This window comes from Lithobates pipiens, unplaced genomic scaffold, assembly GCF_037356315.1.
Source record: "Lithobates pipiens isolate NorthernLeopardFrog02 unplaced genomic scaffold, aLitPip1_a1.2 Scaffold_64, whole genome shotgun sequence".
In the NCBI taxonomy this organism is placed as follows: Eukaryota; Metazoa; Chordata; class Amphibia; order Anura; family Ranidae; genus Lithobates; species Lithobates pipiens.
In genome coordinates, this window is record NW_027507886.1 from 1,222,503 (window position 1) to 1,244,967 (window position 22,465).

At 46.3% G+C, this 22,465-nt stretch overlaps 1 protein-coding gene across 1 annotated transcript; it reads right to left on the bottom strand.

Annotated features, from left to right (window-relative positions):
* Window positions 1-368: 368 nt before the first annotated feature.
* Window positions 369-11,560, bottom strand: LOC143958920 (serine/threonine-protein kinase PLK1-like). Its single transcript, XM_077467907.1, has 6 exons — window positions 11,412-11,560; window positions 10,995-11,159; window positions 6,669-6,746; window positions 6,429-6,583; window positions 2,967-3,149; window positions 369-842 (listed from the first exon to the last, which is right to left on the bottom strand). The coding sequence occupies exons 1-6, from the start codon at window positions 11,446-11,448 to the stop codon at window positions 636-638; spliced, it is 825 nt and encodes a 274-aa protein (XP_077324033.1). The 5' UTR covers window positions 11,449-11,560; the 3' UTR covers window positions 369-635.
* Window positions 11,561-22,465: the final 10,905 nt, after the last annotated feature.

A 22,465-nucleotide genomic window follows, 5' to 3' on the forward strand; every position in this document is an offset into this window, starting at 1 on the left:
TAAACAAGTACAACTTATGTAGGTGGATTTGTTTTATCTTTGTATATCACCTGAGGAAAGTCCGTTTTCAGAGTACCGCAGGGACCAGCTGAATTTCCAACCATGTCTGGGCAGGCTGATTGTACCCGTTCAATCAACTTGGGTACAACCAGCCTGTCGGATTTTTCTAAATATGGTTACTGCCAGTGACTATAGTCTCTATCAGTAAACATTTTATTCTGCTGGTGGGTTCAGACTAGGACCTAAAAACATACCTGAACTGATCTCCAATCTCCATTGATATACACATTGGCAGTTTTTGTAGCCATCAGGCATTGAGAATAAACCTCTCCCAACAAGTAATACAATTATTAAAAAAACTAAATCAATTCATATACAAAGATCTTTAATATTAATATACACAAACATAATAAAGTTGTTATTTTACAATAAACCTGACAACATTAAGAAGTGACACACAGAACAGGCTCTTGCCCAAGACAAAGAGAGATCATAAAATCAAACAACTTGTTAGTTCAGGGAAACCCCAGTTGGCACTAGTGGTTAGTACAATCTTGAACCTCAGGAATGAAAAAAAAAACATCTGCAGCCAACGTGGCTGTCACAAAGCTCCCCGTTCAGGAGACTGTGCCCAGCTAGGCTGTGGCCTTTTTGTGCCTTGCACCAGACTTTAACTTCTGCAGTTTCTCCACAATGCTGCGGGCATAACGCAAGCGCCTTGCTAGATCTTTTGAGCAGCCAAACTCTTCTATAAGGCTCAACTTGTATGTGTGGAAATTCTGTTTCTCATCAATATAGGAGACAGCAGCCATAAGAGGACACAGGATGATTTTTGTGTGATCCTGTAGAACGAAGACAACATATTTTAAACCTCAACTGAAGACACAGAAATCTATATTCAATCAGGCTTTGCATCTACAACTCTCTATTCTCTTATGAGTTATGCTGAGCATCCCACTAAAACTGTGGTAGTCTAATGCCCTGTAAACACGGTCGGATTTTCCGACGGAAAATGTGCGATCGGATAATATTGTCAGAAAATCCGATCGTGTGTGGGCTCCATCTGACTTTTTCCGTCGGATTTTCCAACACACAAAGTTTGAGATCAGGATCTAAAATTTTCCGACAACAAAATCCGATCGTTTAAATTCCGATCGTGTGTAGACAATTCCGATGGACAAAGTGCCACACATGCTCAGAATAAATTACGAGACGAAAGCTATTGGCTACTGCCCTCTTGTACGTGTCCCGTTGTACGTGTTGTACGTCACCGCGTTCTGATTGATTCGATTTTCCGACAACCTTGTGCGACCTTGTGTATGTAAGACAAGTTCGGGTCAACATCCGTCGGAAAAAAGTTGATGGATTTTGTTATCGGAATGTCCGACCGTGTGTCGATTAACACTAATGCAGGAAACTTTTTTAACATGGGTTCCTGTGGAACATGTTCACATCAATGCATTTTTGTGCCACTGTATTTTTGGAAAGGATCGGGAACTTTTTTCCCACAAAATGCAGCGTTTTGCATATAATAGACCTCAATGGGCCCGCATCCAAAATGCAAGTACCGTGTTTTTGCCACGATTTGCTTTTTTTTTTTTACACTGTATATAGTTGGTTGCTAAGGAGAAGCCTGGGAAGCCGGCCGCCGCGTCCTTAACAACCAATGAGTCATCAGCTGAAAGTAAAAAGAATTTTTTTTCGCCCAAACAAAAATTATGAAAAAAAAACTGCGTAGGGTCCCCCCCCCAGGTCTAAAACAGGCCCTTGGGTCTAGTATGGATTCGGCATGGGGTCCCCCCCAAAATCCATAGCAGACCCTTATCCGAGCATGCAGCCCGGCATGTCAGGAAAGGAAGGGGACAAGCAAGTGCCACCCCCCTCCTGAACCCTATGTGAATGAGCATGGGGTACATAGTACCCCTACCCATTCACCAGAAAAAGTAGTGTAGTGTGACAAAAAACAATAGACAGTTTTTGACAAGTCCTTTATTAAAAAGGTCTTCTTCTTCCCAGCTTCTTCCTCTGGTCTTATTCTCCTGCTTCTTCTTCCGGTCTTCTTTGTCCGGTGTTCTTCCTCTGATGCAGTGTCCCACTGATCTGTCCGCGCCGATGTCAAGCCTTTCTTAGATAACTATGGGGCGTGGCCACCGGATGACATCATCTGGCGGCCCCACCCCTTGTGACTTCACTACCCAGGGCATGATGGGCCAGTGACGTCACAAGGGGGCAGGGTCTCCGATGGCCACGCCCCATAATTTATCAAAGAAATGCTTGACATCGGCGCAGAAAGATCAGCGGAACGCAGCATCAAGGGAAGGTCGACGGCGGGAGTGGGGGTGGAGGAAGAAGACCAGAGAAAGAAGACCGGAGAAAGAAAGAAACATGCAAATCGCAGCAAAAAACATGGAAAGCAAAAAGCACTGCAGAAATAAATGCTCAAAAGTAACATGCATAGATGTGAACCGAGTCTAAGGGCCGGTTCAAACTGCAGTGATGCGGGAACCCTGCAAATCCATTGCAGCGATACGGGAACCCTGTGAATCTATCGCATGCACCTCGCAGGCAGTTCACACTGTCATATGCAAACTGCTGGGACAGTCAATAGAAAGCTAATGACACCGCTAAATCAGTTTGCATATAGCAAAGTGAACTGCAAATTCGGACAGGAATCAGATCACATGGGTGTAAACAACAATTCGATCCGATTCTGCTGTGGACCAAAAAATGGGTCCTGTGTGAGTTTGGTCTGAATGCGATGTGAATTCAGCCATACATTCTGTATGTCTGAGTTTGCATTGCACAGACATCGCATGTGATTTGTACTGCAGTGCGGCGTGAATCACATCCAATGTCGGACAGCACAGAACCGGCCCTCATAGATACAAATATAAACCCACTGCTATTATTAATGCAAGTTGTCTCCTAAAATTCTACAATGTGACAATACCCTAAACAATCCTCACCTGGGAGAAGTTAACCTGAAGGGTTCCATTGCTCAGATGTAGGACGATTGCTCTTCGTGTGCAGAACCAAGTCCGCAGGAAGGGAATCCGAGCATTCTTGTCACCCTCCCGGGGAGTAATGGTGGCACCGGCCTTCAAAAGGTGCTCATTCATGTAGTTCCTGAAAAATTTGAGTAGTGTGACCTGGAAGGGAAATAGCAGAATGTTCAATCAGTTGGGCTACAGAATCATGGCAGCACTAAATGATCTGTAATTTACAAGGCATGTTCATACAACTGAAAGCCTAAAGTGCACCCTTCTTGTAAGAAGAGAAGCTGTCAACTTCAACACTTTGAGGCACAGAATTCCCATAAACTGTTCTTGTATACCATTAGGTGTCTATTTTATATGCAATTTGTCCAAAACCACTGAACAAGAACCTTGGAAATGCTAGAAGGGTCATGGTATGAACATGCCAAACCTATTTTTTTTTTACAATATAATAGTTAAAGTTATTTAAAGAAAAAAAAGACAATTGCTTTTGGAGTTTCCATTGAATTCCCCTTCACCTGGGTCTGGAGATGGCAGAATTGAGACGATAGCGAGCCTTTACCATTGTTGCTAAACAGGGTTCCCAGTGGGAGATTTCCCCGCTACCTCTGTCCCAAGGAAAAACTACAGTTTTAGAATCTCCCTCTACTGGTCAGAAAGTGAAGATCAACCTCAAAGTACTAACCCTTTGTCGCTGTACCCCCAAAAAAATAAAACCCAGAACATTAGAGCTGCACTCCCATGAAGTGATGCCTGAAATTCTTTGTTTTCTTGCAACTAAGGATCTGAAGTGCAGGGCTCAACAAACCAGTCAGCCACTCTGATGTGCCTTAAAGGGATATTAAACCGCTGTAGAAAAAAATAAATAAAAACTTAACCGCATAGCTTATGTCACTTTTACTCCCTGTCCCCAGTTTTGTGCAGTCTTATCAGCCTATGAAAGTTTATTTTGTTGAGTTTATGCCTATAGGGTGTCTTTTTGTGTCCCTGGTGCTAACCCGCCCGATGCCTTGCACGTGGGATGCATGCAGATTGGGGATGCTGAAGCTGTTGGGCACATAAACAGAAGGGTCCAGTTTGCGCTCTGCCCAGCTGGTGCATGTACAATACTGTGTAGTATTGTGCACGGCCACAGTGCCAGCAGCCCATACTGCACATGTGCTGGCCAGACACAGTGCCAGCAGCTCTACTGCAGTGTGCAAGGGCATGCTTTCAAGGGAAAGAAGGCATAAAAATATATGGATTGGAGCCACAAAAAATAAATATATATTTTAGACCAACTCAACCTAAATACAGCTGTTTACTTCCCAGGATCACTGCACCTTTCATACAACCCAACTTTATTGCCATGCCAACATTTAAAAGTGACATTTAAAGTACACTTATCATGAAGAAGGCTTATACTTACACTATATTACCAAAAGTATTGGGACACCTGCCTTTACACGCACATGAACTTTAATGGAATTCCAGTCTTAGTCCATAGGGTTCAATATTAAGTTGGCCCACCCTTTGCAGCTATAACAGCTTTAACTCTTCTGGGAAGGCTGTCCACAAGGTTTAGGAGTGTGTTTATGGGAATGTTTGACAATTCTTCCAGAAGTGCATTTGTGAGGTCAGGCACTGATGTGGATGAAAAGACCTGGCTCGCAGTCTCCGCTCTAATTCATCCCAAAGGTGTTCTATCGGGTTGAGGTCAAGACTCTGTGCAGGCCATTCAAGTGCCTTAACCCCAAACTCGCTCATCCATGTCTTTATGGACCTTTTTTGTGCACTGGTGTGCAGTCATGTTGGAACAGGAAGGGGTCATCCCCAAACTGTTCCCACAAAGTTGGGAGCATTAAATTGTCCAAAATGTCTTGGTATGCTGATGCCTTAAGAGTTCCCTTCACTGGAACTAAGGAGCCAAGCCCAACCCCTGAAAAACAACCCCACACTATAATCCCCCCTCCAACAAATGATTTGGACCAGTGCACAAAGCAAGGTCCACAAAAACATGGATGAGCGGGTTAGGGGTGGCGGAACTTGACTCGCCTGCACAGAGTCCTGACCTCAACCCAATAGAACACCTCATCAACATGGGGAAAAGGTGCTTTGGGGCTTGTCCCCACCCCCTTTCCTGACCAGCCTGGCTTCATGCTCAGATAAGGATCTGGTATGGACTTTAGGGGGACCCCCATTCCGTTTTTCGGCGTAGGGGTTACCCTTAAAATCCATACTAGGTGACGGGCTCGCAAGGTGTCAATCTTGGCCGATGGAGGCGGTGAGATTGACTTCCTTTTTAAGTCCCATCGTACCTCAAATCACGTTCAAAATGAACAGACTTTAGTCAGTGTGTGGGCAAATCCATTCATTTGGAAAGTCCAGCGGACCTCCGCTGCAAAGTCCGGCTTATTGTCCACCGGACTAAGTCCGCTGTATACTCCGATTGTGAGTATGCGGCATAAGTCCTTCTATGCATGCTTCTTCCACAATGGTGACAAAGTAACAAAACCAGCATTATAAGCAGGCAAGTTGCATTTTCAAATATAAAGATCAGCAACAGCAGCCTCCAAATTTCTGCCATGATAGGTTTCCTTTAAGACTTATGCCCTGTACACACGATTTGAAATTTGGCTAGCAAAAGACCGATGAGAGCTTTTGGTTGGAAAAGGAGACCGTGTGTATGCTCCATCGAACTTTTGCTGGCAGAATTTCCACCAGCAAAAGATTGAGAGCAGGTTTTCAATTTTTTGGTTGGAAAAAGTTCAGATCGTCTGTACCAATTCTGATGCGCAAAATTCCTACGCCTGCTTGGTAATAATTTGACGCATGCTCAGAAGCATTGAACTTCATTTTCTCGGGTTGTTGTAGTGTTGTACGTCACCACGTTCTTGACAGTCGAAACTTCAGCAAACTTTTGTGTGACCGTGTGTATGCAAGCCAAGCTTGAGTGGAATTCCATCGGAAAAACCATCCAAGTTTTTTCCGACGGAAAACCCGCTCGTGTGTACGGGGCGAAATCGTCCGAAATTCGGTCACTTGGACCGTTCATTCATTTTTCGGCCAGTTAATGGGCACAAAATCGATAATCTTTGAGATGTTTTTGAGCTGAAAAATTGAAGGACAAGTTTGGAATTTTTCTGCAGAACAAACAATAAATTGAAAGGTTAATGTGTTTCCCATCCAAACTGTCTGCACTAGGTATATGTAAAAAAAAAACTAACAAAAAATGCAATCATTTATGTCCACTGATTGATATATCGGTCATTACATGATGGCACTATCATTTGTGCTCACGGCCGAATGTTTGTTTTTCAAAAATGGGTTTGCCCGATTTTTTGTATAGTGTATGGCCAGCATAAGTCCACCTTTCACCTATGTCAGGTATGAGTCTTAATGTAGCAAACACCTTGAAGTCACGTATATGAATGTTTCATCCCGTGCTCTTACCTTCTTTGTCAGTGATGATGGGTAAGAGCGCATATTGTGGTGCGACTCCGTATTATTCCCTTCAATGTACTGTAAACTGACTCCATCATTGTACAGTATCAGCCGAGTGGAGTCATTGAAGAGAACACCTACACTGTTATCACACAGCTGGTAACCTGGGGAGAAAACAATTCAGCTTAGTGGCCATCTAAAATATATAACGGCTATATACAGTAGGTCTGTGGTCAAGCTGATACATACCTAGTCCATACTTTGCAGAATAATCCATCCATTTGCTGATCCAGAAAATTGGATTGCAGGCCGGATCCTCCGCTTGCTCTGTAGAAGAAATAAACTAGAGCAATTGGCTAAGTACAGTTGAAGAGTTACCACTTCATGACCTTGTGTTTTAATTGTCAGGTTCTACAATTCCAAAACCCCCCAACACAATTGTCAGGTTCTACAATTCCAAAACCCCCCAACACAATTGTCAGGTTCTACAATTCCAAAATCCCCCAACACAATTGTCAGGTTCTACAATTCCAAAACCCCCCAACACAATTGTCAGGTTCTACAATTCCAAAATCCCCCAACACAATTGTCAGGTTCTACAATTCCAAAATCCCCCAACACAATTGTCAGGTTCTACAATTCTAAAATTCCACTAGATAGAATGAATTGGTCAGAATTGCAATTGAATAAGTAAAAAAGGCAGCTCAATTTCCACCTTGCCACCTGAATCCCCGCTATCTTGTTACTTGGGGGAGCATGGTGGCACTGAGAGAAGCCACCCTGGTCTTAAAAGTTGTGTATTCTGCCCATATGCAAGTGTGTTAGCATAATGTTATACTAAAGCTGGCCATAGATGGTTCAAATCTCGACTGGTTCAGCAGGGACTGGCTGAGATTCGATCCATGTATGGACTGGCTGATTGTACCAAAGTTGATCCATTGATCGGATTGGGTACAACCAGCTTGTCAGATTTATAGCACGTGGTTATTATCAGTGGCTATAGCTATTGTATCATCTATGGGCTGCCTTACAGGACGTTGTGGAACGCTTCTGACCTCTGAGCCATGCAGCAAGCAGATATGAAGCTTAGAGGACACCTAGGTCTTGCAGCTACACCTGCACAGTACCAGAGAGCCCACTTTAGAAAGTCACAAGACAGTTTTTTTTTTGTAAATTTATTTTGCAAATAAATACCATTTTATATTTCACTTTTCACAAGATCAGATCACTGAGCTTCACACAGAGCAGATTACCATACTGAAACACCAGAAAATAATCAATGTTCCAATACATTGGGGGGGGGGGGGGGGGAGACACAAAGCAACAGTATATATTATATACAGATTTATTGGTCTTTAAAGTGAAACTTCACTCTCTTAATCAACATTGACTATTTTTAAAATGGTTGTAAAGGCTTAAGGTATTTTACCTTTATGCAACCTATGCATGAATGTAACAAAAACACCTCTGTGTGCTGCTCCTCCATTACTCACCTGAGCTCCCTCTCGATCCAGTGATGTGCATGAGACCCTCGACTGTCCCAGGACTCCCTCTCCTCATTGGAAGCTAGTGAGCCAATGAGGTGACAGCGAAGGGCTCAGCCGACATGTTTTATGGATGCCATAGAGCAAGCCTCGGGAGCGAGCATGCACCAGTGCCCCCATAGCAAGGGGTCTAAGGGGGAGGAGCCAGGAGCACCAGCGCAGGACCCAAGAAGAAGTGGATCAGGCTGCTCTGCACACAACCACTGCACAGAGCAAGTAAGTATGACATGTTTGTTTTTGTTTTTTGGGTTTTTAAAGCCAAACCTTTAATATCACTTTAATCCTTATGTTGCTAGCATTCGTAATTGGATAGGAAAGTATATAATAATTGGTTGTTTTAAAGGAGAATTACCACCAAAGCTCATTTGAATAGATAGATCCTTTGAATTCAAAATGAATTAAAGTTGTTCTAAAGTCAGAAGGTTTTTTTTATCTTACCCATACACGCTATTCGATTTTCTGCAGATTTTTGTCTACAGATTTACCAAAACCATGTAGTGCAAGGGCCTGCCTGATTGTATAAAAATGAAAACTCTTAAGGTTTGACCTCATTTTATATGGTTTTGGTAAATCTGAAGACAAAAATCTGCAGAAAATAGAATAATGTGTATGGGGCCAAAAAGGCCCGTACACACGGTCAGAAAATATGAAGATAAACTTTATCCGATGAACGATCTGACGGTTTTCTGATCGTTAGTATGCTGCTTTTCACAGCTGATTACGAATTTTCGGCAGACAAAAACTGGATGTGCAGCCTTGAAAATGTTTGTCTGCTGTGACCACAACATACGATTTTCTTTTCATTAGTACGGTTTTCTGACAAAAAAAATATCTGAAGAGCAAGATGAAAGAACACATAGAAAATTTTCTGATGGCGAGTACCCTCTTCACTTTCGATTTGAGACTAGCATCAAACAAAAAACTGACGAAAATTCGTCCAATAATCTGACCGTGTGTACAAGGCTTTAGGCTCCATTCACAGTTGTGCCGTCTTTGGAGTGCAACTTTGGTGCAACTTTGGATAGGTGCAACTAGGATACAACTTTTGCTTTGACCAGTGTTAATGGTCAACTGTTGCACAACTGTTGCATTGTATAAAATTCAGGTGCAACTTTCATGCAACTTCTGAGAGTTAACATTGAAGTCTATGACCCTAAAGTTGCATGAAAGTTGTACTAAAGTAGTGTATTAACTACTTTGAAGTCGCTGCAACTTTAAGTCACACATATATCAATGGATATCATTGAAAAACATGGGGAACGACTTGTCATGCAACTCTGATGTCCAAAGTTGCATGACAAGTTGCACCAGTAGCAGCCGCTGGAATCTTTCTTGGGGGGGGGTTGGTGGCATACTGTATATATACTACTCAGATTTCCATACATAAAATAATGTTATATTCTAATACTGTTTCTTGCAGACAAAATTAAATCCAAAATTAAATCCAAAAAAAAATTAAACCCTGTATAGCGAACAACACAATGCTGGTCTGCTCAAGCAATCACAACACATTGAAATTCAGAACACACTAAACTTTCACCATATCAATGACCATTAGCTTAATGTCCCAACCATAGAGTCCAGTCTGGGAGAGGTTGTGGCATCTCAGCTTGTGAGTCTGCCCAGGGCTTTGTATGACAATATAAGAAAGGAAGAAACAGAGAGGAATAATGATTGAGAAGGGGGCTGGAAAGTCCCCCCCGGTCAGTCGGTCGCATTTACCCCATGGTGGCTGTGGTCTCCCGTTCCCCTGCTCTCCACAGCGGCAGCTTCCGTTTCCTCCCTCGACGGCCAATCAGGAGTCTTCTCTTTTTAGCTAATCAGAAAACGAGTGCCCCTACAGCATGCAGCTTGCTATGGGGGCACTTGAGCTGAGTCACATCTCCCTGTGCCCCCCCCCTCCTGATTGCCTGACTGACTTTGATTGACAGCAGCGGGAGCCAATGGCAATCATTAGGTAGAGTCTCGGATGGCCGAGACACTTGTGGACATCGCTGGACAATGATGGGCCTCAGGTAAGTATTAGGGGGGCTACAGCACACAGAAGGCGTTTTATCGTAATGCATAGACTGCATTTAAGCAGTAGTAAACCCGCAAATTTTTTTTTTTTTAAACCTGCAAAGCAAAAGGCATAATGAGCTAGTATGCACCGCATACTAGCTCATTATGAAATACTTACCTTAGAACGAGGCCCCGACATCTGGCCCGATCCACGCCGAGGGAGCTGACATGCTCCCTCTGCGTTTCTTCCGGGTATCGCGGCTCCGGCGCTGTGAGTGGCCGGAGCCGCGATATCGTCACTCCCGCGCATGCGCGCGGGAGATTTCATTCCGGCCGGTCGGCCACTGACGGATTTTCAGGCCGAGAACCCCCTTGTGCGCATGCGCCGCTGCAGTCAGCGGCGCATACCAAGGGGAATATCTCCTAAACTGTACAGGTTTAGGAGATTTTTTTTTTTACCTACAGGTAAGCCTTATTATAGGCTTTCCTGTAGGTAAAAGTTAAAAAATTGAGCATACAACCACTTTAAGATAAAATAAAAAAACTTCTGACGTTACAACTCCTTTAAGTTAAAGTCAGTGAGCCAATGAATACAGAGAGGGGCCGAGTGTGAATGGACACACAGAGCAGCGGCTTGGTTCTGGTGCCCCCATAGAAAGCTGCTTGCTGTGGGGGCACTCGGCAGGAGGGAGAGTAAAGGAGCACCGTAGAGGGCCCAAGAAGAGGAGGATCTGGGCTGCTCTGTGCAAAACCAACTGCATAGAGCAGGTAGGTATAGCATGTTTGTTACTTTTAAATGAAAAAAAAAATAGTATCACTTTAAATGGCATTTTTGGTTTGTGGTGCTCATATGAACTGTAGTTCCACTTTAATAAAAGAGAGCCTGAAATGCATTTGTCGGATTCTTCCCATATCTACCCTGTAAAAGTGCTGAATACTGATTGGTTGCAAATAGTACACTACTTTGGAAAAAAAGCCTTGGTATGTTCTCCCATCAGACAAGTGTCACAATAGGGACATCAAGACTCACCCTGGAGGATCACGTCCTTCTTAGAGGGCATAGCAGCATTGACACTGGTCAGTTGTTGCATCATATCAGACAGGTAACAATCCGCAGGCTCTGTGCACTCTGGTGGGGCCATCTCCTCATCCTGCGCTGGCGCTACATTCTTCTCAACCAATGGAGGATTTTGGCCTGTAGCAAACACACCGCATGTTAGAAACACAACAGTAGACATACAGTATGTGACAAAACACATCAGCTACTCCAAAGAGCACTAAACTTAGTCGTGCTCCTAAGGTGTATTACTACTTCAACTAACATTTACAAAATAGTACTATTAGTACAGCATTAGGTGACAAAACTCTAGCAATAATAAAAAAAAAAATAGTTTAAAGTTTTCATATTCCTAAGAAGCAGTAAAAAAGCTTTAAAATGCATGCTCACCTATCTCTGCAGCTGCTGACAATGCGGAGGAATTCATTGTGAAAGCTCACAATGGGACCTCTGAAGTCCTAGCTGGCTCTCAGCACTTTTCTCCCTTCCTGTACATGTGCTATGTGTGTTCATTTGGTATTAAAAGGCTGGCAGGCTGCCAACTCACTGCTGGGAGGAGCAGAGCTACTGAGGATCCAAAGCAAAGGACAGCATTGCACAGGTCATAGCCTAAGAGGAGGAGACTTTGCTTTTTGTTTTTCTGGTGCAATTAACACTTTTGGGTTTTGTCCCTCCCTACCCCACACTGTGACTGGGCAGGAAAATCAGAATGTTCTTTTTTAGTACATGAGCACTGATTCAAAATTTAATGGCTGCTTATGCTGCTTCTTCCAGTCTGAGACCTGCGGTATCTGGGATTTTAGGAGGTTTATACTATGTCAAAAAGAGCTACTTACAGTATACTGCTTGCAAAAAAAAAGCAAATTTATTGCATTATTAAAGTTACATTTATATGTGTCTTATTTATCTGTCTATAGTTCAGGTTTAGGTGGGTGCACACTTTCCTGGTACATTAATGCAGGCATGTTACACAAATTGTGAGTTAGCTGCCAATGCACCCCAGCATGCATAGTGCAGAACCACATGTTACTGGGGACACAGCACTGGAATTTTTGCGATTCGGCACTGCGTCATTTTAAAGAGGAAGTAAACCCTGATGGGTTTACTTCCTCTTTGTTTCCCTGCAAAGGTAAAGTATAATGGGCTACTATGCATCGCATAGTAGTCCATTATGTGTCACTTACCTGACACAGGAGCCAGCAATGTCACCGATGTCCCCTCTTCCATGGAGCATCCATCTTCTTTCCAGGTATTGTGGCTCCGGCGCTGTGATTGGCCAGAGCCGCGATGATGTCACTCCCGTGCATGTGCACGGGAGCCGCCACTAACGACATTTCACCGTTAGCAGCGGCATGCTCAGTTCGCCTGCGCACCGCTGTCTACGGCGCATGCACCGAAGGTGGCGGTGCCTGTCTTTTTGCAAATATCTCCTAAACCATGTAGGTTTAGGAGATATTTCTTGGACCTACAGGTAAGCCTTAATCTAGGCTTACCTGTAGGTCAAAGTGGTCTGTAAGGGTTTACAACCACTTTAACCACTTGCCAATCAGGCCATAGCCGAAAGATGGCTACAGTGTAGTCAGGTTTTTCTGGGTGGGCGTCCATGGACATCCTCCCAGAATCTTGCTCTCGCACGCCCCCACAAACATCCGTCACTGCCGGGTCCAGAAGACCGGGCGCATCATGGATCGCGAAAAAAACGGCATTTGACAGAGTGATCACTTGTAAACAAACCGGCGTCATGTCATGACACCGGTTCCTTCCTCCCCTCTCTGTACCGATCGGTACAGTGTGAGGGAAGAGGGGGAGAGAGTGCAGCAGTGCTGTGGGCTGGATATGTAGTGCACACAGCGCTACTCTGTGCCAATACTCTGCAGTACTCTGCCCATACTGTGCAATACTCTGCAACACTGCAATACTCTGCAATACTCTGCCAATACTCTGCCAATACTCTGCAATACATTTTAACAGAAACAAATATTTTATTTTATTTTTTTTACCGAATTTTCAGTCTTTTTTGATTCATAGCACAAAAAATAAAAAATCCAGCGATGATTAAATACCACCAAAAGAAAGCTTGATTTGTGTGAAAAAAAGGACAAACTTTTCAAATGGGTAGAGTGTTGCATGACTGAGTAATTGTCATTCAAAATATGAGAGCACCGAAAGCTGAAAATTGGTCTGGTTAGGAAGAGGGTTTAAGTGCCCAGTGGTCAAGTGGTTAACTGAGAGTTGCACAGTCGTGCCACGTGGCTCGCTAAACAAAATTGACGTCCTTTTCTTCCCACAAATAGAGCTTTCTTTTGGTAGTATTTGCTCAACCTTGCAGTTTTTATTTTTTGCGCTATAAACAAAAAAAGAGCGCCAATTTTGAAAAAAAAAACGCATTATTTTTTACATTTTGCTAGAATAAATATCCCCCAAAAATATATACGTATTATACCTATTCTTCTACATATAATTGCAATAAGCGTTTATTGATTGGTTTGCGCAAAAGTTATAGCATTTACAAAATAGGGGATAGTTTTATGGCATTTTTATTAATAATTTTTTTTTGGCGGCGATCAGCGATTTTTATCTTGACTGCAACATTATGGCGGACACATCAGACATTTTTGACACATTTTTGGGACCATTGTCATTTATACAACAATCAGTGCTATACAAATGCACTGATTCCTGTGTAAATGACACTGGCAGTGAAGGAGTTAACCATTAGGGGGCAGTGTAAGGGTTACGTGTGTCCTGGGGAGTGTTTCTAACTGGGTGGGGGGGGCGTGGCTACTTGTGACACGTCACTGATCTCTGCTCCTGATCACAGGGAGCAGAGATCAGTGACACTGTCACTAGCCAGAACTAAGCCCGTTCTTCCTCTTCGTGGGATGATCGCGGGTATCCCCGGTGGTATGCACGCAATGGCATGGTGGCAAATTTAAAGGGACGTACAGGGGGGGCGTGGCCTGATGGGAATGGCGGCGGACGCTTAACTGAGGAGCTCCGACCATCCACGGAGCTATCCGCCGCCATCCTCTTATTTCCTCGCGGATTTTGCCTCCACGATTGCCCTGCCAGGACCGGGCTGTGCCGCCAAGTGATCCGGGCCCTGTATTCTTCAGCGCTGAGGCTCCTAGCCGCCATCTTGGGCCTACCGGACTGCCAGAGAACGCCGCTGTTGCACCGGAGGGAGAGGTAAGGGGCTACCATCGGTCCCCCACCATCATCTCCACCTTCGCCCAGGACTCATCTGAGGCGTTTTCGGACTCCCACGGACCCCGGGGAGCCCGCGGCCGGCTCCGGCCTAGTGCGGCCTACTGAGGCCTAGGAATCCCCGGAGTTTCCTGCGGCTGCTGCCCGGGGATTCGTTCCGCGGCCGCTCCGGCCTACAATAACGGCTGAAATCGGCCTCCCTACGCTGGCCTAGCTGCTCCCCCACATCCCCCCCTCTAGGAGACTTGCTTCGCATGCCATTTCCCTGTGGCTCTACATCCCTGTTGAACTGCTCCCTTCAATTTGCTTTCCTGGCTCGCTGTACCAAGCATCCTGCCTCAAGTACCCCCTGCAGCCTCCTGTTCCCCCTGCTTACGGACCTGTTCTGGCTTTCACCGTATATTCATTTATTCTACTGCAACGGGGGATTGACAAATTTCCTTTGCTCCTACCTAGATGAACTTTCCATCCTCTCAGATCGCAAGCCAGTATACCTCTCAGAATTACTACTGTGGATGCTACCTCGCATTGTCGCATGCCTATGCCTATATAATCGCATCTTACCATATGCAAGCCCCTCCTAACTAACTGACCTGTACTTTCTTCTGTAAGGGCCTGGCCTGAGGTATGGAGCGGTGACTCGGGCCGCACTCGGCTCCTGGCTCCCCCAGCCCCACGGGAATCTTTTTAGATCGTAAACCGGACCATAACCAGCTCCATGGGGAAAGACAAGCCCAAGGTGCACAGGGGCGGCAGTAGCCGTCACCCAGGAGGGGATTTGGATGACTACTTCGGCCATGGAAGGGTGTCCTCACCGCACCGCCCAGCATCTAAAGAGCCGCCGGCTCCTCCGTCCCCAGCGCGCTCTGAACCGACCCTGCAATCTCAAGTGCGTTCCCACAACTTACTCTCACACCCCGAGGACATTGCCCTCTCCCCCAGGCTTACCAGAAGCCGCTCGAATGCCTCACTAGGATCGGGGGATGGGTGGGACATGGAATCGCAAATCAGATCCCTGCACGGCTACCTGAGGTCCCTTCCCACTAAAGATGACTTTGAACGCTATGTGCATAGGATTGAGGAAACATATCGGAAGGAGATCTCGGACTTGAGAAAAGATGTGGGGGTACGCTTTGATGATGTGGACAACACGGTTGATGGCCTGCGGGACACTATACAGTCACACGACCAGATCCTCAATGCCCACACTGTCCTGCTCCAGCAACTCTCATATCAGCAGGATGACCTCGAAAACTGCAGTCGCCGCAACAACATACGCATACGGGGGATACCTGAGTCGGTTGACCCCAAGAATCTACCTGCTGCGGTTACAGCCATCTTTAACCAGATGCTCCAACGACCCAAAGATGACCCGATCGAACTGGACCGGGTGCACCGTACATCGGGTCCTCGCACCCCTGACCCCTCCTTTGTCCGTGACACTCTTTGCCGTGTTCATTTCTACAAAATAAAGGAGGACATTATGAGGGCCGCCAGCACACAACAGTCGATTCTATTCAACGACACGCCTATCATGCTCCTTCCTGATCTCTCCCGCCAAACTCTAGCAATGCGGAAATCCCTGAGACCCCTCATGCAGCTCCTACAAGCAAGACAAATTAAATACCAGTGGCGCTTTCCGTTCCACCTTCAAATGCACCACGCGGGTAAAACCGCCATATTCCGTACATTGGGGGACCTGCCTACATTCCTCAGTACACTTGAACTGCCTCAAGTCGCGCTGCCCGATTGGCCGTTTGCTCTGACCACACCTGGTCTACCCTACACTCCACAGTGGCAGAAACAAGGTCGCAGGCGCACCCCTCGATCTCCGTTGCCTCAAGATCCTAACGGCTGACCCGTGCCTGCGGGCCCACCCGGACCTGTTCTCTTTCTTCACTTTTGGGGTCCTCCCCCATGATGTGCTTGGACCCGAACGGGTCGAATAGCTTTACTGTTGATTAACCCTTTTGTTTACAGGTTTTTTGTATGTTATTTGCGCCCTCTGTTGCTGTGCGTCCCCTCCCTTTTCCTTATAGTTGGGGTGCTCAGTTATGCCTTATTGGATTGTTCCTGGATTGATCTCGGGACATGTTCCCGCACCCCACTATCTGCGGCAGCCCCCCCCCTGGGTTGCCCTTGCCATACTTACCAGTTGTTGCTATGTCTCCTTTAGATGTTTCTATTTTATGCCGGTTTACAAATGCATTTATTGATGACCGCTAGAATAATTTACGTTGCTATGTTATTTGGTTTACTTTTCAGGTCGCAACTGACTCCGGTTTACCCGTGGGGCCGGGGTGCTGGGAGCTGCCCGGCTTGGTGATTCTGCTCCTCGCCCCCCCCCCTTTTACGGGTTCTTTATTTGTTTGTTTTTCCTTTTTTTTATTTATTTTTGCTGTGCGCCCCACGGTGTTCCTATGATCGCTGTGGGGCGCACCGATTTGTGCCTTTATGACTGGCTTTTTTCCTGTATGCTGCTTCCCTTTTGGAGCCACCTAGTGGCCTTTTTTGTTTTTGTTTTACTCACTATTTTTCTATAACAGACCTCTTGGGCCTGTTTCCCACGATTGATGTTTACAGCTATTGTATTCTATATACCCCTGTTTATTTTATCGGGAACGGGTAACCCTGCCTATATTTCTTACTACTCCCTATACAAGGTTGTTATGCTGTCTTTTCTCTTCTTACCTTTTTTCCTCCCTCCGTCTTCCCTCTGCTTGTACCCTCCCACCCTCTGCCTCTTCCCTTGCCCCCCCCTGCCCGACCTCTACTCCCGCTCCCACACCCATCAGGGTTCGCCCATGGTGCCACTTATTATATTGATTCTGAGCTCCTCCCTACGACCCCCCCATGGCTAGTGACGGTTCCATAACCTTTGCTTCCTTTAATTGTAGGGGAGCCAGACACTCTACCATTTTCACAAGAAGCGTGCGAAAATTCTGCTGCTTCAAGAAATGCACTTTCGCGCAAGAGCTATCCCAGCCCTACGCAATAGATATTACTCGCAATGGTTTCACAGTGTTAATCCTCAGGCCAAATCTAAGGGGGTATCTGTTGCCTTTCATAAATCTTTTAACCCGGAGGTTCTAGACTCTCTGATAGATGACTCGGGTCGCTATATTTTTCTGAAACTGAAACTAAATGATTTTCTTTTCACAGTGGCTAACATCTATGTGCCGAACGTGGGCCAGGCTCGGTTCCTCTCCTCGGTCCTCACCAGACTATCCTCCTTTGGAGGGTCAACTTTCATTATTGGAGGTGATCTCAACGTTGCCCTCTCCCCATCCGCAGACACATCCTCGGGTAAGTCTTCTGTTCCTCACTCCACCTTGACACGCATTAAATCACTTCTACATTCATCCCATCTGGTGGATGCCTGGCGAATCCAGCATCCCACGGAAAGGGATTACAGCTACTTCTCCATTGCACACAACTCCTACAGTAGACTGGACCACTTTCTCATATCACAATCCCTACTTGACACACCTCTCCAAACTTCGATCGGTAATCTTCTGTGGTCCGACCATGCCCCCGTCTACCTGACTCTGGTCCGCCCCCCTACTACCCGTCGGGGAGCGAGCTGGAGACTTAACGACAATCTGCTGCGGGACACCGTGTGTATGGCGGATGTCTCTAAGGCCATTAAAAACGTTATAGGTGACCATTCCGCTGACACTACCTCCCCTATGAACCAGTGGGACACTCTCAAATGTGTGCTCCGGGGTACCCTTATACAACATGGTTCTCGCCTTAAAGAGGCCCGAGCCCATGACATACGCAGACTCCTTAATACCATTGCGGACCTCAAACCCCTTCACAAAAAGGATTTGGACCCTGCTGTTTTTGTTCAGCTTTCCAGTGCCCGCAGGGACCTACTCCAGCTCCTAGACGTGCACTCCCTGATCGCCAGGGATAAAGCGCGGAACCACTTCTACTCACTGGCAAACAAGTGTGGTAAGCACCTGGCTAGGATCATTCATCCTAGACCCCCGCGACATTCTATCCCCTTCATCGTTCGATCGGACCATACGAAAACATTTAACACCTCTGGGATATCTGCGTCCTTCAGGCAATACTACTCACAGCTCTATAACCTCTGCAACCCCCCCAGTTAGGTCCCCTCCATCTTCTGACCCCACGCAGGCTTATATCCTGGAGACTGCTCTACCTACTGTTGACACTGTGGACGCAGCGACCTTGGACGAGCCCCTTACTACCTTTGACTTTTTACAGGCTATTAAAGTCCTTAAAGTGGGGAAATGCCCGGGCCCTGACGGCTTTACACCCCGGTTTTACAAAACTTTTGCCCCCCAGCTTGCACCCCTTCTGACGAAAGCCTTTAACTCGGTAGACAGTTCTAACCTCCCGTCCAAGGAATCTTTATCTGCTAACATCTCTATTATCCCTTAACCAGGCAAGGACCCATCCCAATGCAGCAGCTATCGGCCCATCTCCCTGCTCAACATAGATATGAAGCTATTCGCAAAAGTCCTAGCCACCCGTCTGTCCCCTCTATTACCTAAAATTATTCATAATGATCAGGTGGGGTTTGTCCCTGGCAGGGAGGCAAGGGACAACACCACCAAGACGATACATCTCATATCCCTGATCCAACGTAAAGGCCTGAGAGCTTGCCTCTTATCCTTTGACACTGAATAGGCCTTCGATAGGGTCAGTTGGAGGTTTTACAGCTGTCTCTAGAACAACTTGGCCTCGGAGCTCCCTTCATCTCTAAAGTTATGTCCCTATACTCCCGACCCTCAGCTACGGTCCTGGTCAACAGTACCACATCGGCTCCCTTTGACATTGCAAACGGTACCCGACAGGGCTGCCCCCTGTCCCCCCTCCTCTTTGTCATCATCACTGAGCATTTGGCCTGTGCCATACGACAAAACCCCTCCATTCTTGGTATTCAAACTCCGTCTGCACATCACAAACTTTCCCTGTATGCTGATGACCTCCTTGTGTATATTCAGAATCCACACATCTTACCATCCCTACTTTGTGAATTACGTGAATTTCAACGTTTTGGTATCTATAGTAACTTTAAGCTCAACATCTCTAAGACAGAAGCCCTTAACATATCCCTTACCCCCTCCACGCTGTCCCTTCTGAAATCCAACTTCTCATTTAAATGGCAGGCCAAGGGGTCGTTATACCCTCCAACCTAGCTGATTTGTTTTCCCTGAATTATATCCCCCTGCTTAACCGTATACGGAAGGACCTCGAGGAGTGGGGGAGATCTCCCTTGCCCTGGTTCGGACGGATTAATATCCTAAAGATGGACACTCTACCCAAGTTCCTGTATTTATCTCAAACAATCCCCATCCACGTCCCCAAATCATTTTTTATCTCCCTACGCTTGCTGGCAATCAGATTCATGTGGAACAGGGGCCTCCCCAGGGTTAAATTTAAACTGCTAACGATCCCGAAGACTATGGGAGGAACAGGCCTCCCTGACTTTGAGACTTACCATACAGCCGCTCATATGACTCGCATCATAGAATGGTTCTCTCTCCCTTCCTGCAAGGCCTCGGTGTCTGTTGAACAGGACCTTTCTCCTGTAGATCTCCGAGCTCTTCCATGGGGTTATAAACAGGACTACTCTTGTATGACATCCTTGTCCCCACTGACTTTGGCCTCCCTGACGATGTGGTACAAGACAAACACCACTCTCTCCTCTGATCCGGGCCCCTTGACGTCCCTCTTTGACCATCCTGCTTTACCACAAAGTACAGGGGCAGCCTCCCTAGGACCCTTTAAGCGTACAGAATGGCCGCAAGCCCGCACATTTGTGCATCCCTCTCAGGGGACCCCGGTCTCCGTGGCAGACTCCGGAGATTGGCTCACGGCCCTACATGTGTCCACATTTGCCAAACGCCTACACTCCTCCTCTCAAATACATTGCAAGCTTACCAACTTCGAGGAACTGTGCTCACTCCCAGAAACTCCCAAACACTTACTATCCTCCTTATATAACCTACTACAGACTTTAGCACATGATCGACTCCCACATTACACCAGGCTGTGGTCTGCGGATTTGGGTGAAGACACCTCTGTGCCGGAATGGCAAACCTCTTTTCATTTCACACATAAGTCAACCATCTCCTGCTACTCCCAAGAAAAGAACTACAAACTATTGTCCAGGTGGTACAGGGACCCTGCTACTTTACACAGGATTTTCCCATCTACCCCAGCCACCTGCTGGCGCTGTGAAGCTTCAGTCGGAACTTATATGCATGTCTGGTGGGACTGTGAGAGGATCCGCCCCTTCTGGACACAGGTTTTTGAATGTTATAATCTCTTAGCTGATATTCCGGTTCCTATCTCTCCGAAAATTGCATTACTCTCTACTCTATGCTGCCCGGGTCTATTAAATCACAGAGACAAAGATTGCTCCGTTTCTTTATGTCCTCTGCTAGACAGCTGATACCTGCTTATTGGAAGACAACGACCACTCCCCCATTGTCACGATGGGTGTCGATTATGAATGAGACCATGAGAATGGAGGAGATGTTGGCACTGGACAATGACACTTACGCCAAATGTATTTCTCAATGGTCGTTCTGGCTCCGCTTCTCTTCCTCTGACACCTTAATGAACCAAATCTTGAACGCATAAGGACACTGTGGGCTCTTTCTTACCCTACCCCCCCCACCCATATTCCTTCCCCCTCCCCCCCTTCCTCCCCCTCTCCTCTCCTCTTGCTATTTAGCTTTCCCCTCTACCGCCTTGCTCCTCTTCACTTTGCTCCTCTCTCTTCTCTCTTTCTTTCTATCTTTTTTATGTTATTGTTTAAATATTGCCTCATGTAGTAACCCATGAGTATTTCTCACTACTGTGGCCTCGTGGATCGGTGCGCAGGCCGTCTTCTCCACTCTCCAAGCTTCCCGTCAGGGACCGGCTGTGGCCGATAGTCATTAGCCGGCCTCCTGTAATTGTACTCCTGTTATTGTTCCTGCTTGCATTTGCCTCATGATGGTTACTGTTTTGTTGTTTTTACTTGAAATGTTTCAATAAAAATATTTTCAACACCAAAGGGACGTACAGGTGACGTTGCTTCAGTTTGCTTAAGTGCGCATGTGCCGATGACGTTGGCACATGCAAATACTGGGATACACGGTTTAGGAGATATTCAGTGTAGCTACAGGTATGCCTAATTAAAAGCTTGCCTGTAGTATAAAGCGGTTGTAAAGGGTTTAACCACTTTAAGGAGCCCTTGCGGAAGCCTCCTGTACATTTGTCTCCAAGCTTTGCAGTACCACCCTTGCCTCCCTCACCTCCCATGCCTCCTGGTACCGAATCGGTCAGTGAAGGTGAACCCATGCACTTTGATTTTACGAGTCTCTCTTGATGAGATGAGATGAGAGACCCTTAGTAGGAGGGAGAGAGGGAGAGATTGTGCCTTTATTGTGGCCAGGCAGGTCTCTTTTTGAAGTCTTGTCCTACCCATCAAGGGAACACCCGAACCTTGAAGTCCTGTCACAGACAGACCTTAGGTGTCGTTGTTTCGTCTCCAGTTATCCAGAAGGATAAGCCCCTGCTTTCAGTCACCCTTTCTTGGGCTGAGTCATCCGTCGAGATACAGGCTCTAATCGACTCTGGGGCTGCAGGCCTGTTCATTGATGCTGCCTTTGTATCAAAGCACTCGATTCCGCTGCAGTTGTTTGACACTCCACTTGCCATTGAGGCTCTTGATGGGAGACCTCTACAGCCTGCCCATGTGACTCATGAGACTGTTCCACTGTCCATGGCAGTAGGACCTCTTCACCATGAGATAATCCAATTCCAAGTTATTTCCTCACCTAACTTTCTGCTGGTTATTGGCTATCCTTGGTTACAGAGGCACAACTCCTCTTTTGATTGGCTCCGTGCTGAGGTTCTCTCCTGGTCGCCACAATGCAGTAAGACATGCTTCCAGAAGGTAGCCAAGGTCCTGTGAACCTCTTCACTCTCCTCCCCGCCAGAGGAGCACCGCAATTTTAGCGTTGTCTTTGACAAAGGTCAAGTCGGTAGTTTGCCTCAACAGTGGTCATATGATTGCTTAATTGACCTTCAACCTGGTGCCATACCTCCTCGTGGCCGGGTTTACCCTTTGTCGGTCTTGGAAGATAAGGCCATGGAGGAGTATGTTGCAGACACACTTTTTAGAGGTTTCATCTGCAAATCCTCATATCCTGCTGGTGCTGATTTCTTCTTTGTGAAGAAGAAGAGGGGTGAACTGGGACCTTGTA

Bases quoted from the DNA above. Each gene is read 5' to 3' on its own strand.
- LOC143958920 (XM_077467907.1), bottom strand. From the start codon at position 11,448: ATGAATTCCTCCGCATTGTCAGCAGCTGCAGAGATAG. The intron at 6,747-10,994 runs GTGAGTCTTGAT...TTTCTTCTACAG, and splicing joins GAAGGACGTGATCCTCCAGG to AGCAAGCGGAGGATCCGGCC. The intron at 843-2,966 runs GTGAGGATTGTT...TTCGTTCTACAG, and splicing joins TTCAGGTTAACTTCTCCCAG to GATCACACAAAAATCATCCT.